General features: G+C 39.5%; 1 protein-coding gene across 5 annotated transcripts in view; it reads left to right on the top strand.

Moving 5' to 3' along the window:
- Positions 1-13,675, top strand: part of LOC108175379 (cytochrome P450 2C5) — a 46,843-nt gene that overhangs the window by 13,529 nt on the left and 19,639 nt on the right. Inside the window, exons 3-4 of one of the 5 annotated variants that reach the window (XR_011382352.1) lie at positions 2,365-9,482; positions 12,471-12,710. Coding sequence is in view for 1 of the 5 variants with exons in the window: in XM_070057556.1 (XP_069913657.1) it covers positions 2,365-2,516 (152 nt within the window). In the remaining 4 variants the exon portion in view is untranslated. Of the gene's footprint in view, positions 1-2,364; positions 12,711-13,675 lie in introns of those variants that run through there. The other 4 variants (XR_011382351.1, XR_011382353.1, XR_011382354.1 and 1 more) reach the window with 4 other exon arrangements.

The following is a 13,675-nucleotide window of genomic DNA, read 5'->3' as shown; positions in this document are numbered from 1 at the left end:
ATGTTAGTGATGCTTTGTGAGCACACTGCTTGTCTTACTGATTCAAGAGAAATTATAACTTGATGAACTTAGCAATCTCTCTGAAGGCGGGATTACCAGGATATGAGTGTCTGTGTGTAGTGATTTCATGTTTTGAGAGGATTTAGTTAATTTTCTGGGTGATGACTATATAACACTGACATAACTCAGGTCATTTTGATGTTATGAAAACATCTGATTTAGGGGCTGGGATTTAGTGATAAAAATGCTGATTTAGGGACTGGTGAGAAAACTATAAATATAAATTATCTCTTGTCATCAGTATTTAAAAATTTCCTTTTATTGTCAGTTCTCTATCACATAATTTTTTCAGTAAGAGGTGAGATAACACACTTTTTCCCTTGTGCACACTCTCATTTAAAAAACAACTGCACACTTACAAATGTGAAATAATGCTTTAAAAGTAGAAGGAAGTGAGTACAGGAACCAGCTCATAACTCTCCAGTAAATGCCTGAAACTCCCACAGCAGTTGCAGAGGTGATCATTAGCTTGCAGAGAGGGAGAGGCTTTAACCCAAGTGTGGCAGAGGAAGGGTCATCAAGGAAGGGGAGCTAGTCTGTGTCCCCACATCCCCATGGGTCAGGATTTGGAAATCCCAAGTGTCAAAGAAGGTAGAACAAGAGGTTGAGACACGGGGTTATCCCGGTCCCAGTTCCCCCCACAACTCCTCTTCTCAGCTAAGTGAATTTCCCCTCAGGAAAAGGGAGTTCAATTTCTGGGCACATCAAGCCTCAGAAGCCCTTTATTCAGGCACAGAGGTGTGAGGTGAAGGCTGCAAAGAAAAGTGTGGCTCTCTTGGAGTTCCAAGACCTTGGCTCTTCTCTCCTGAAATTCAGCTGCCACATGAATCCTCCAGAGAGCAAATGGTTCTAATGGAGACCTCCATATTTTGCCTTCTTGATAAAATATTATTTCCAAGTGTTCAGCAAAGTAAATGAAATAAAAGCATCTGCATAAGACACAAGGCCATGGAGTTTCAGAACAGAAGAATAAAAGAGAAAATCACCATCCATTTCAGAGAGATGGGCAAGATCATATCAAAAGATTTAGGACCTAGAATAGCATCAGAATTCTCAAGAGTAACTATTATCTCATTAATAGCAAAAGGGTATCTTTAAACCTTCATGTTTGCAAAAAACTTACTTATCCCATTTTCTCAGAAAAATACAGAATGTGGTTCTCCATCCAAATGTCAGAAACCAAGTGAGAAGTTGTGGGCTCTAGGAACTGAAAGCTCCCACAGGAGGATAGAGTGTCGGGGATTCTGGTACCAGGCACTGGACATATTCACTTCTGAGTAGACCAAATGGATAGGCAGACATGAGCAGAGACATGAAGAACAATAATGAAGTGACTAATAACCTGAAGTTTCACAATGACCAGAGAATTATCAGCAGGTGTTTGAAACATCTATCTGAGCATTGGGAAATATTTCTTTCCAGGAGATAGAAAATTGTGAATGGAAAAATGATGACAAAATTAATAATGTCAAAGAAAGTGATAAAAATTAAAGACGAAGAATTGTCTCTCTAGGATACTATATATATATATATATATATATATATATATGTGTGTGTGTGTGTGTGTGTGCTCAGAATGCTGAAAAATGAATGCTGATATGATCAAAATGTGTGATCTAAATATATCCTGCTAAATGGAGTGACTGCTGTATGCCTGTCATTGTGGGCATGTGTGTATATGGGAGAAAGATGGAGATGAAAATTCCCATCTGTCTGACGAGGAAATAAATAAATGTAAAAGTCGGTAATAAAGAAATAGATGTTTTTAAGAAACATGATTATAAATTATAGGTATGCTCAAAAGGGCTAAATTTGGGGAGTAGGAAGATGATAAGAGTACCATTGCAAGTGAACACACATTCCAAAACCTGTAAATACATATACAGACTCACAAAAGATAAAAATAACATGTATCAACACAGCCACACCCACATCCACACAAACATCTGTTTTAACATAACTTAAGCCCTATGCCTTTTAAAAGCTAGATTTCATTCTTGTATTCCTTTCTGCAAGGACAGTGTTTTCTTGATTTAATTATATTTTGATTTTTTTTTTGGGGGGGTGAGCATTTTATTACTTGTATTTGTGTTAGTTTCATCTGTGCATTTATATGGCCTATATGTACCAATATATCATACTGGTAGTTTGTAGGAGAGTACACTGTATCTTTTTGTGGTAACTTACATTTCTTTCTGGGCTTGTAGCTTATAATTCTGTTGAGATACCTTCATTAAGGTTCAAAAAACCCTAAATTGCCAATTTTCTCATTTTCTCCATTATTTCTTACTTGTGCCTTCTCAGCTAAAGTCCAGGAGGAGATCGAGCGTGTGATTGGCAGGCACCGGAGCCCCTGCATGCAGGACAGGAGCCGCTTGCCCTACACGGATGCTGTGATACATGAGATCCAGAGATACATTCACCTGCTCCCCAATAACCTGCCCCATGCAAGATAATCTTGTTTCTTTTACATTAAACCTCAGTGCTCTTAAGCTTCTCACCCACAGTGTGGTTCCAGCCCTGCCCACATCCTGTGAAAGTAGGGGAAAGTCCCTGTGTGTGGCATCTTGATGGACTCAGTGCTACTTCCCTCAGATCTTGGTGTGTGGCAGTGGGTGTCTGCCAATTGTTTTGGTTCATTTCCAAATGAATGTTAAAGGTGTCAGTTGTCAATTTCCCTGTTTTTCAAGTTTTATCAGTATGACATTAAATCTCTATAGAGATTCAGTAGAGGTTGACATCTTGACAGGTTGAATCTGCATTTGTGAATGTATTTTGATACCCTTTGATTAGGCTCTTTGTTATTTCCTCAGTAATGTTTTGTTTTTAGTACAATGGTTTACAAATTTTTTGTTGTTGTTGGATAATTAACATTTTTACATTTGTTAGAAATTGTTAAAAAGCTTTTACCTTTTTTTAACACTGCATATTAAAATATAAAATATTTTCTTTATTTTAATATTTACTTACTTGAAGGCAGAGTTAGAGAGAGAGAGAATCTTAATCTGTTGGCTTACTTCACAAATGGCAACAAATCTAGGGCTGTCCAGGCTGAAGCCTGTACCAAGGAATTTTCTCTGGTTTGCCACATGGCTGTAGGAATCAGGCAATTAGGCCTATGTATATTCACTGTATTCCACCCTCCCCCTAAATTTAAGTATTATGAGTAAATACACATAGTTACATTTGCATTACTACATATTGTTTAAGGCTTCAGTATTTTTATTCTTGAGTTTTTGTGTTGCAATTTTTCCTCCTTTAGAATTCTTTTCAGATTTTTGATATCAAGACAATGGTGGCCTCATAAAATTATGTGAGAAATGTTCTCTAACATGGTTCTAATCTTTAAAATTTTAAAATTTTAATTTTAGTTATCAACAGCGTCAATTTGTTGTATAGATCCAATTCTAAGAACTACCCTCCATCCCTCTTCCCTCTGTTGCATCAGGTTTGGGGACCTGCTGGAGGGGATTGCTGTACTTGCTGTTTTATACTCATCTCTCAGGTTCACCCTGTGCCTGATGTCTTTAGAGAGTGTGGTGCTCCAAGGGTGTGAGCCACTCACTCCCTCTGCACAGGGCAGTGTTGTGTAGAAATCTGCACACTGCATGGATGAGTCTACTCTCTCACAAATCTGTTGAGTGATTTCTTCCACCACAGTCTAGGGCCATTGATCTTACTGGAGATAATCATCTTAGATTGGAATTAGCAAATTTTTTGTAATTGGCCAAAAAGCAAATATGTTCAACTTTCCAGGCCATGGCTTTCTCTTTCTGCCCTTAAAGAATGGAAACAGTCATAGACAAAGTGTAAATGAATGAGGTTTCTTGTTCCAGTTTTTATTGAAATTTATGTTTCATGTAATTTTTATGCATCAAAAATATTCTTTTGTATTTTTTCGGCTTAAGCATTTTTAGCACCCCTCCTCCTGTAGAAAAACAGGTGAGAGGCTGGACTTGTGAATGTTATTTGGTGATGACATTACTGTCCAGTAAAACTATCTGCAATAATATGTGGTCTATTTGGGATTTGTGTCCTAGCTGAAAAAAGTTTACCTGCACAAGGTGTCAAATTTACACTTACCTGTCATTAGAAGTTTTATTGTTTTAGCTCCTGTGTTTAGACCAATGGCTTATTTCATATTGATTCTAATTTATGCTGTACAGATCATGCTTCATTTTTTACTTTATAAATGTCCAGTTGTTTGAGTATATTTGTCGAAATTATATTTTTCATCTCCATTTTTATTTTACCAATTGTAATATATGTGTATATATAAGTATGGTTCAATAAGTTTGTGGAAAATGAAAGCAAAATATAATATACACTTCCAGTAATATTTCAAAGACCCTTGTACCTTCATATATATTTGTAGATAGGAAGTGTGTATATATCTGCTTTTATAACGATATATTTATTTTTACATCAATACTTTAGTGTGTTTGTTCCAATAATGAGGATTTTCACTATACAACGATAATAGCATTCATACATAGGATTTATTGATACAATAATATTTTATATGACTTACAAGAAAGCACATAAGTGCTTGGTGTATTCCCTGAACCACAGTGGTGAGGTAGGGGCAGATTCTGAGTTAGGATTAAACTATAATAAAGATCTCCCTCAATTTTAACATGAGCACAAACAAACTGTGCCACAGTGATAAAAGGTCACGGGTTTCATACTTGCTACTGAACCCACGTGCTCACATGGAAGATGCTGCTACAGGGTATTTTAGCAAAATCACTGCCACCGCTTATCTCTGCTCATTACTTGGTCTGTGTGGCCGGGGATGTCACTGCTCTTCCTGGGACTTGGGCTTCCTCCTCTGTTGATCAAACATTGTCCTAAGTGATTTCCACTGTTTTTTTAACAGCTCAGTGACTTCTTCATACTTGGATTATCTGTTTATGTTTTATCCAGGGCACGGACATCATAACAACACTGATATCTGTGCTACATGATGAAAAAGCATTTCCTAACCCAAAGGTATTTGACCCTGGACACTTTCTAGATGAGAGTGGCAACTTTAAGAAGAGTGACTACTTCATGCTTTTCTCAGCAGGTATAAAATTCATTTCCATGGAACTTCATAGAAGATAACTCTTTTAATTCAAATTTTTTCTTCATATAGGGTGAGCAAATTTCATGTGTTCCATATGTACAGATTAAGAGTATAATGATACTACCCACCCTATACTCCATCCCTCCCACACTCCTTCCGTCCTCCTCCTTCCTTATTTTTTCTTTTAGTTTATACAATGATATCTCTTCAGTCTGTATTCTGTTCACAAGTATAACCCTCAAATAAATAAAGAATTCAACCAGTAGTAAGTAGAAAAACCGCTCTTTCTCAAGAGTATTGATAAGGACATTAATCATAATCAAATGTTAAATGTGAATTTTGTTCACATACATTACCTTATTTTGTACTCTGTCAATGCATATCAGGGAAAGCATATGATATTTACATTTTTGAACTGGCATATATCACAAAGCATAAGGTTTCTAGCTGCAAAAGACAGGATTTTTTTTTTTTTTTGATGTGTATTCCACAGTGTGTATATAATCACAGTTTCTTATCCAGTCATTAGGTGAAGGACAGCTGAGTTCAGTCTATTTTTATTTATTTATTCAGTTTATTTTTATTTATTTCTATTTATTTAGAAATAAATAAAAATAAAATAACAATCCTAGTGTCAGTTCTCTGTATTCTCTTCATTCGTGCATCAAGCAGATGAGAAATAAAAGAAAATAGAGTCCCAGTAGTTCCCACCAGTCTTCATAATGACAAGCAGAGAGAAGGATGAAAAGGAAGATGGAAGAAAGCTGTCTTGTCTGAGTCTCACTTAGAGTTATTGGAGTTGTGGTTTCAGAAGAGAGAAACAAATCTTTTAAAGATTTATTTATTTATTTGAAAGTCAGAGTTATAGAGATGGGGGAAAGAGTGAACAGGAGTGGAGAGGCAGAAGGAGAGGGAGGGAAAGAAGAGAGAGGGAGAGAGAGAGATAGCGAGAGAGAGAGAGAGAGAGAGAGAGAGAGAGATCATTCTTCCACTAACTGGTTAATTTACAAAAAGCTGTAATGGCTAGGGCTTAACCAGAAAAGTCAGGAGCTTCATCCAAGTCTGCTATGTGGGTATCAGGAACCCAAGCACTGGGGTCATCTTGTACTGTTTTTCTTGGCTTTACCTGCTATGCCATTATGCTAGGCCCTAAAAGAAACTCTGCTAAGAATGGTTCTAACCTGTAGGGAAAGTTGAGAGGATCAGCTCAAGGGAAGATGATCATTATATTTTACAGTCCCATATTCCTTCTTGTGGCTACTGTGAACATAGAAGAAAAATTTGGAATATCATTTTACTCCCGATTTTGATCAATTATTTTGGTAATCATTCACTAAATTCATGTTGGTTTTGAAAGCCACAGATTAGAGTGAATCACGCAATAGTGAATCAAAGCACACTCTGATAATGTTGGTGAATCCAGGCAAACTGAAGGCCTTTTTTGAAGAAGAGAGCAACACATGGAACACATGGAATCAGTTCAGAAGTCTAACATCAGCAGTTTGTGTGTCTTTGATCTTGGGACTGAATCTCCCAGGCCAAGTTTCCTCATCCTTCAAATTGAATGATTTTACCTTAGGCAAAGTTAACAGAATCCAAATAATGTGTAGGGTGTGAAACTCTTTGTTAATTGTCAGAATCTCTCTATTCATGGCCAATAAATCATTCTCTAAGTTGTTTTTGACAAAACTTAATTTTTACAAATACAGTTTCGAAATAATAGCTCTGGGCTGGCACCACGGCTCACTAGGCTAGTCCTCTACCTGTGGCACTGGCACCCCGAGTTCTAGCCCTGGTGGGGTGCTGGATTCTGTCCCGGTTGCTCCTCTTTCAGTCCAACTCCCTGCTGTGGCCAGGGAAGGCAATGGAGGATGGCCCAAGTACTTGGGCCCTGCACCTGCATGGGAGACCAGGAGGAAGCACCTGGCTCCTGGCTTCGGATCTGTGTAGCGCACCGGCTGTAGCTGCCATTTTGGGGGTGAACCAACGGAAGGAAGACCTTTCTCTCTGTCTCTCTCTCTCACTGTCTAACTCTGCCTGTCAAAAAAAGAAAAAGAAATAATAGCACCATCCAATTTACAGAAACATCTGATGATACTGTAAAAACATGCCTTTGTATAACCATAGTCACTGGTGATCTAGTAACATTTTTCTTTCAGTGAGGTTTACCTTCTTGTGAGCAGTGTCACCTCCTGTTCAGGTCAACAAATTGTGGTTCTTTGAGCTGTGGGTCTATTAAATGATTTCCCTTCCTCTACTCCTATATTGCACCTGTAAGTACATTCTTTCTAATATTTCCCTGAATTGCTGAATTATCTACTTTTCATTTCAGACTATGACAGTCCCAAACCTACAGAATCATGCTTGGCTACAGCCAAAAGTCAGGTGAGGGTAGTTTTAGTTTCCCAAGAGTTTCCCTCAAATTCTCTGAGATTTTCTCTTTCCTTAGTTACACTGACTAAATTTTACTTCTATGATGAATAAACGGGAAGAACCCTCTCTTTTTCTGTTCATGTGAGTACATATGGTTTTTTATTCTTGAAGTCAATTAAAGGAGCTCCTATTAAGAGGAATGTCTGTTTCATTATGAACATAGTGTGTTGTTTGTTGAGAGTAACTAATATTTTAGGTTTCCTTTGTTTGTTGAAGTTACTCTGGAGGCTGCCTATGTGTAGGACATAGTACACAAGATGGGAATCAGAAGATCTCATAGAACCCCCGGAATAGACACTGTGGCATAGTAGTGCAGCTGCTGCTTTTGACACAGGCATTCAATGTCAGAAACTTGGGTTTGGTTTCTGGTTTCACTTTTTGAGCTGGTTTATGCTAGTGCTATACCTGGAGTCAGTAGATGATTTCTCAGCTCTTGGGCCCCTTTCACCCATGTGGTAAACCTGGATTGACTTCTGGGTTTCTGATTTGACCTGTCTCAGCCTTTGCTGTTGTGGGAATTTGGGGGAGTGAACAAAGATACAGGATATGGATCTCTAACCCTGTCTACTCTATCTCCCTCTCTTTCTCTTTCTGCCTTCCAATAAAGAAAAATAAAGTTTTAAAAGCTATATTAAATTTATTTAAAACAACTCTCCAAAGCAAATTGAACACAAAATCTAAAATTCCCTTCTGTGACTTGTAAGCCCTGTGACCCTGGCCAAGTCCTCTGTTGTCTTTGAATCTCTATTCATTTGAAAAACAAAAATTAATATTCTCTGCTTTCTCAAGTTTTCCTTTTAAAATTTAATGGTAAATCATGCCAATTGATATAGCTAGTGACTTGATCATTTTTGTTTGTTCAATATGTATGGTTTATGGTTACTTTCTAATGTTTAGTTACCTATAATACTAGTAGAGTATATAAAATATTTGAATAGCTGCCATCATTGAGTACAAAGTGTTTAAGTTTTGGCATACTTCTAAGACACACTTCCATATATATTTTATATGCATATAAAATACATTGATATACAAGGAATAGCATATTGTGATTTCTTTTAGTCATAAAAAGACAGAATTTGGCATAATTTTGTTTTATTATAATTAATTCTCTATCATGACTGCACATGGAAACCACCGTTTTGTTTTTGTTTTTTTTTTTTCTATTACAAATACATGGGCACAACCTAATATAATGAAATTACAATTTCCCGAGTGGGCATAGGTCACAAAGTGATGGGAATAAACTTTTTTTCTTCTCTGTAAAGGAGGCAAAGTCCACTCGGAAGAGAGGATAAAGTGCATCCTTGCGGCCGACGCCATGGCTCACTAGGCTTATCCTCCACCTAACAGCGCCAGCACCCCAGGTTCTAGTCCTGGTCAGGGCGCCAGATTCTGTCCCGGTTGCCCCTCTTCCAGTCCAGCTCTCTGCTGTAGCCAGGGAGTGCAGTGGAGGATGGCCCAAGTGTTTGGGCCCTGCACCCCATGGGAGACCAGGAGAAGCACCTGGCTCCTGCCGACGGATCAGCGTGGTGCACCCGCCACAGCAAGAAGGCTGTGGCGGCCATTGGAGGGTGAACCAACAGCAAAGGAAGACCTTTCTCTCTGTCTCTCTCTCTCTCACTGTCCACTCTCCCTGTCAAAAAAAAAAAAAAAAAGGTGCATCATTGTTTTGACCCATCAGAGAAGCATATTAGCAACAGTGGTATAAAGCCTGTGCTTCCCAGCTCACAAGGATCCCAGGAAGAAGAGAATGGATCCAGTTGTGGCCCTGGTGTTGGGGCTCTGCTGTTTACTTCTCCTTTCTCTCTGGAAGCAGAATTCCGGGAGGGGGAAGCTCCCTCCTGGCCCCACTCCTTTCCCCATCATTGGAAATACTCTCCAGATAGATGTTAAGGACATCAGCAAATCCCTAACTAAGGTAAGTATTTATTATGCTCCTCCTGTGGCATGCAAAGGGTAAACAGATTGACTCTTTTTAAAATAAAATCTATTCTTGGATGCACATTCTTAAAACAGTTGATTACATATCAAAATGCTCTCTGTAAGCTTTGATGCTTCTGCTACCAATTTCAGGAGTTGAGTAGAGAAATATTTAGGTCCTGCAGATAGAATCAAAATAACTAAGTGACAAAAATCAGGAGTACTGAGGATCTTCTTTGATTTTCAGCCATTTACCTGAGCATCAGTGGTAGTTAAGAGCTTCTGATAGAAATTTCATTCAAGAAATCATCTATTGTATTATACATGTGGTTTCTTTCTTCAGATTACTTATGGAAATTGAACTTCTCGGCAGAATCAATAAAAACTGCAATCACTATGGGTTCTGAGTGGTCCAGGTGAATGAAAGAAAGAAGTAAGCATTCAGTGGCCAACTGGTGGCATCAGAATTCTTTTAGATTCTGAGAAACCCTGCTGCGTGGCCCAGAATGTTACAGGATGGAAGAAACTGCTCCTCCCTGATGTGCTGCGTGCAATGTCCTGGCCCTGCCTCTGGTGCTGCTGCTGCTGCTTGTTCTTCCTCTTCTTCTTCTCCTTGTCCTCTGTGCTCCTCCTCCCTCTCACCCCCTCTACTCCCTTGTCCTTTTCGACTTTTTCCTCCTCTTCTTCCCTTCTCCTTCTTTTTCTTCTTCTTCAAGATTTATTTGATTTACTCAAAAGACAGAGTGACAGAAACATAGGACAGACAAAGCAAGAGATCTCCTGACCAGCACTGCAGCAAAGCACCTGGAGCCTCCTCTTGTGATGCTGGCATCACATATGGGCGCCTTTTGAAGACCCGGCTGTTCCACATCTGATCCAGCTACCTGCTAATTATAGTGGGACAGCATCAGAGCATAGTGCAATTTCTTGGGCCCCTGCACCCACATGGGAGAACAGAAGAAGCTCCTGGCTTCTGGAATCATCAAGGCCTAGCCCTAGGGCTGTGGCAATTTGGGTAGTGAAACAGCAGATTGAAGATCTCTCTCTCTCTCTCTCTCTCTCTCTCTCTCTCTCTCTGTCTCTCCTATACTTTCTGTAACTCTGCTTTTAATTAAACAAACATAAAAAAGAGACCCCAGGCTGGGGCTGTGGCATAGCATGTAAAGCTGCGGCCTCCAGTGCTGGCGTCCCAGATGGACTCCAGTTTGAGCCCCAGCTACTCCACTTCTGATGCATCTCTCTGCTATGGCTTCAGAAAGTAGTAGAAGATGCCCAAGTGCTTGGGCCCCTTCACTGGCATGGGAGACCCAAAAGAAGCTCCTGGCTTCAGATTGGCCCAGATCCATCCATTGCGGCAATTTGTTAAGTGAATCAGTGAATGGAAGACCACTCTCACTCTCTCTCTCTTGCTCTGCCTCTTTGACTCCTTCAAATAAATAAACAAATCTTTAAGAAGAGAGAGATCCCATCAGCTGTTTGACTGCACAAAGGACTGAGTGATCAGGGCTGAGCCAGGTCAGAGATGGGAGCCAGGAACTCTTCCTGGGTCTCTCAACTTATGGGTAATTGTAAATTTTATTAATACACATTTTTCTATTTGGTATAGTTGTTCAGAACAATATGATAGAATTAACTAAAAAACAGCTTTCTCAAGTATGCTATATATGGAAAGCAATTTGAGATATTGGCTAGTCATGTCTCAAGAAAGGAATTTTTTTTTTTACATTGAAATTCTTGATAAAGAAGTCTCCAATTATTTTTGGCTTCCCCAATATGGGATGTATGCTTGAAATAAATAAATTAAAATTCTCACTTTGCTCCTTTAAGGAAACTGATCCATCTTACACTTATGGTCTCTTTACTTATTTTTCTAAAATTTTTCTTTAAAGTGAAAGACATTCAGACACACCACACACACACACACACACACACCCCACAGACACAGAGAGAGAGAGTGAGAGAGAGTTATCTCATCTACTAGTTCACTCCCCAGATTCCCACATAGCCAGGCCTATAATAAGCCAGAAGTGAGTACTCGATTAGGTCTCCCACTTGAGTGGCATGATCTCAGCTACTTGAGCCATCACATGCTGCCTCCAATAGTCTGAACTGTCAGGAAGTGGAGTTAGGAGTGGGGCCTAGTGTTGAACCCAGCACTCTATCTGGAATGCAAATCATTTTAGACGGTATCATAAGCTTCATAATTTAGTTTCTGGTTTTTCTCATATTATATGCATGCCTTCAGCTTTAATAATTTTTTTCTTTCAAGTATGTGAATTTTCTCACAATTTGTCTCTTTTTCCCTCTCTACTGGTTCAACACTTCATTTTTCATTATTTGTGACTATTCGTTATTTTATCTATAAGAAGTTTCCTGGCCCACACTATTTTCTGCCTTCCATTTCAGTGCTTTATTGTCTACAGGCATTGTATACATGCATGATTCTGGTTTGAAAACCTGAATTATTATGTTTAAAACTGTTTTTTAGTATCCTTTCCAAATAGCAGATCTCTTGTGATAAAAGAGTGCATAGAAAAACAATAAATGTGATTCAGTATTTGAAATCTCAATATTTAGCCAACTAGGTAGTAATGGTCAACTCAGGCTTACAGTAAAATTATGTTTGATTTCTTTTGTGCCACTTTTTTTTTACTGTCACAGGAATTTGTAGGCAAGACATTGCTTAAAGTTTCTAAATTGCCATGGATAAAAATAACATGCTTTATATGTATATTTTAATGGTGTTTTAAAATTGTTTTCAATTATTCAGCCTCACCCCGTGATCCCACCTTTATCCTGGGCTGTGCTCCCTGCAATGTGATCTGCTCCGTTATTTTCCATAATCGCTTTGATTATAAAGATGAGGATTTTCTTAAACTGATGGAAAAATTAAATGGAACTGTTAGGATTCTGAGCTCTCCATGGTTGCAGGTGGGAGTGAGATCTTTTGTTGCTGGGAAGCCATTTATGTTCCTTTATCTGACAGGTGCTAAATGCTACATGGACCAAGCTATGAAGAGAATGTTTAGACAGCACAGTCCCAGCAGAGCTGATGTCATTGAACACTGTGAAAGGTGATGGAAATTTTTATTTACACACAGCAAAATGAGTGTCCAAATACTGGGCTAATGTTTATGTCCATTATCTTCTTGTCCAGTGATTTTTCCACTAAACTCCAAGCCCTATTTCTATGAAGCCACTTGGATGACTGAATAAAGAATATCTTTGTCAATCAATGGAAATCCAGGCTGTTATTTTGTTAAAATATTTATACATATGATGGCAGGATCATAGAGAGAGGGAGAAACAAAGGGGACAGGAGGAGGAGGAGAAGGAGGAGAAGGAGGAGAAGAAGAAGAAAAGAGAGAGATATAGAAATATATATAGTCCGGCGCCACGGTTCACTAGGCTAATCCTCCGCCTTGCGGCGCTGGCACACCGGGTTCTAGTCCCGGTCGGGGCGCCGGATTCTGTCCCGGCTGCACCTCTTCCAGGCCAGCTCTCTGTTGTGGCCAGGGAGTGCAGTGGAGGATGGCCCAAGTGCTTGGGCACTGCACCCCATGGGAGACCAGGAGAAGCACCTGGCTCCTGCCTTCGCATCAGCGCAGTGCACCGGCTACAGCGCGCCAGCCGCGGCAGCCATTGGAGGGTGAACCAACGGCAAAGGAAGACCTTTCTCTCTGTCTCTCTCTCTCTCTCTCTCTCTCTCTCACTGTCCACTCTGCCTGTCAAAAAAAAAAAAAAAAAGAAATATATATAGATACCTTCTATTTGCTGCTCACTTTCTGAATACCCACAACAAACATGGCTAGGATTCAAACCAGCACACAATATGAGATGCAGGCTTCACAATTGGTAGCTTTACCTGCTGTGCCACAATGCCGTCATTTCCTATTATATTTTAAGTTTGTAGCAAATGATTTATGAAACAAAATGAGATTCATATAAAGAGGATCTTATACTATAAAAACAGGCCGATGTCGTGACTCACTAGGCTAATCCTCTGCCTTTAGCACCAGCACTCCGGGTTCTAGTTCCGGTTGGGCTGCCGGATTCTGTCCCGGTTGCTCCTCTTCCAGTCCAGCTCTCTGCTGTGGCCCGGGAGTGCAGTGGAGGATGGCCCAAGTGCTTGGGCCCTGCACCTGCATGGGAGACCAGGAGGAAGCACCTGACTCCTGGCTTCGGATTGAA

Source organism: Oryctolagus cuniculus, chromosome 15 (genome assembly GCF_964237555.1).
Source record: "Oryctolagus cuniculus chromosome 15, mOryCun1.1, whole genome shotgun sequence".
NCBI classification, from domain to species: domain Eukaryota; kingdom Metazoa; phylum Chordata; class Mammalia; order Lagomorpha; family Leporidae; genus Oryctolagus; species Oryctolagus cuniculus.
This window is presented reverse-complemented; position numbering and strand designations above follow the sequence as displayed.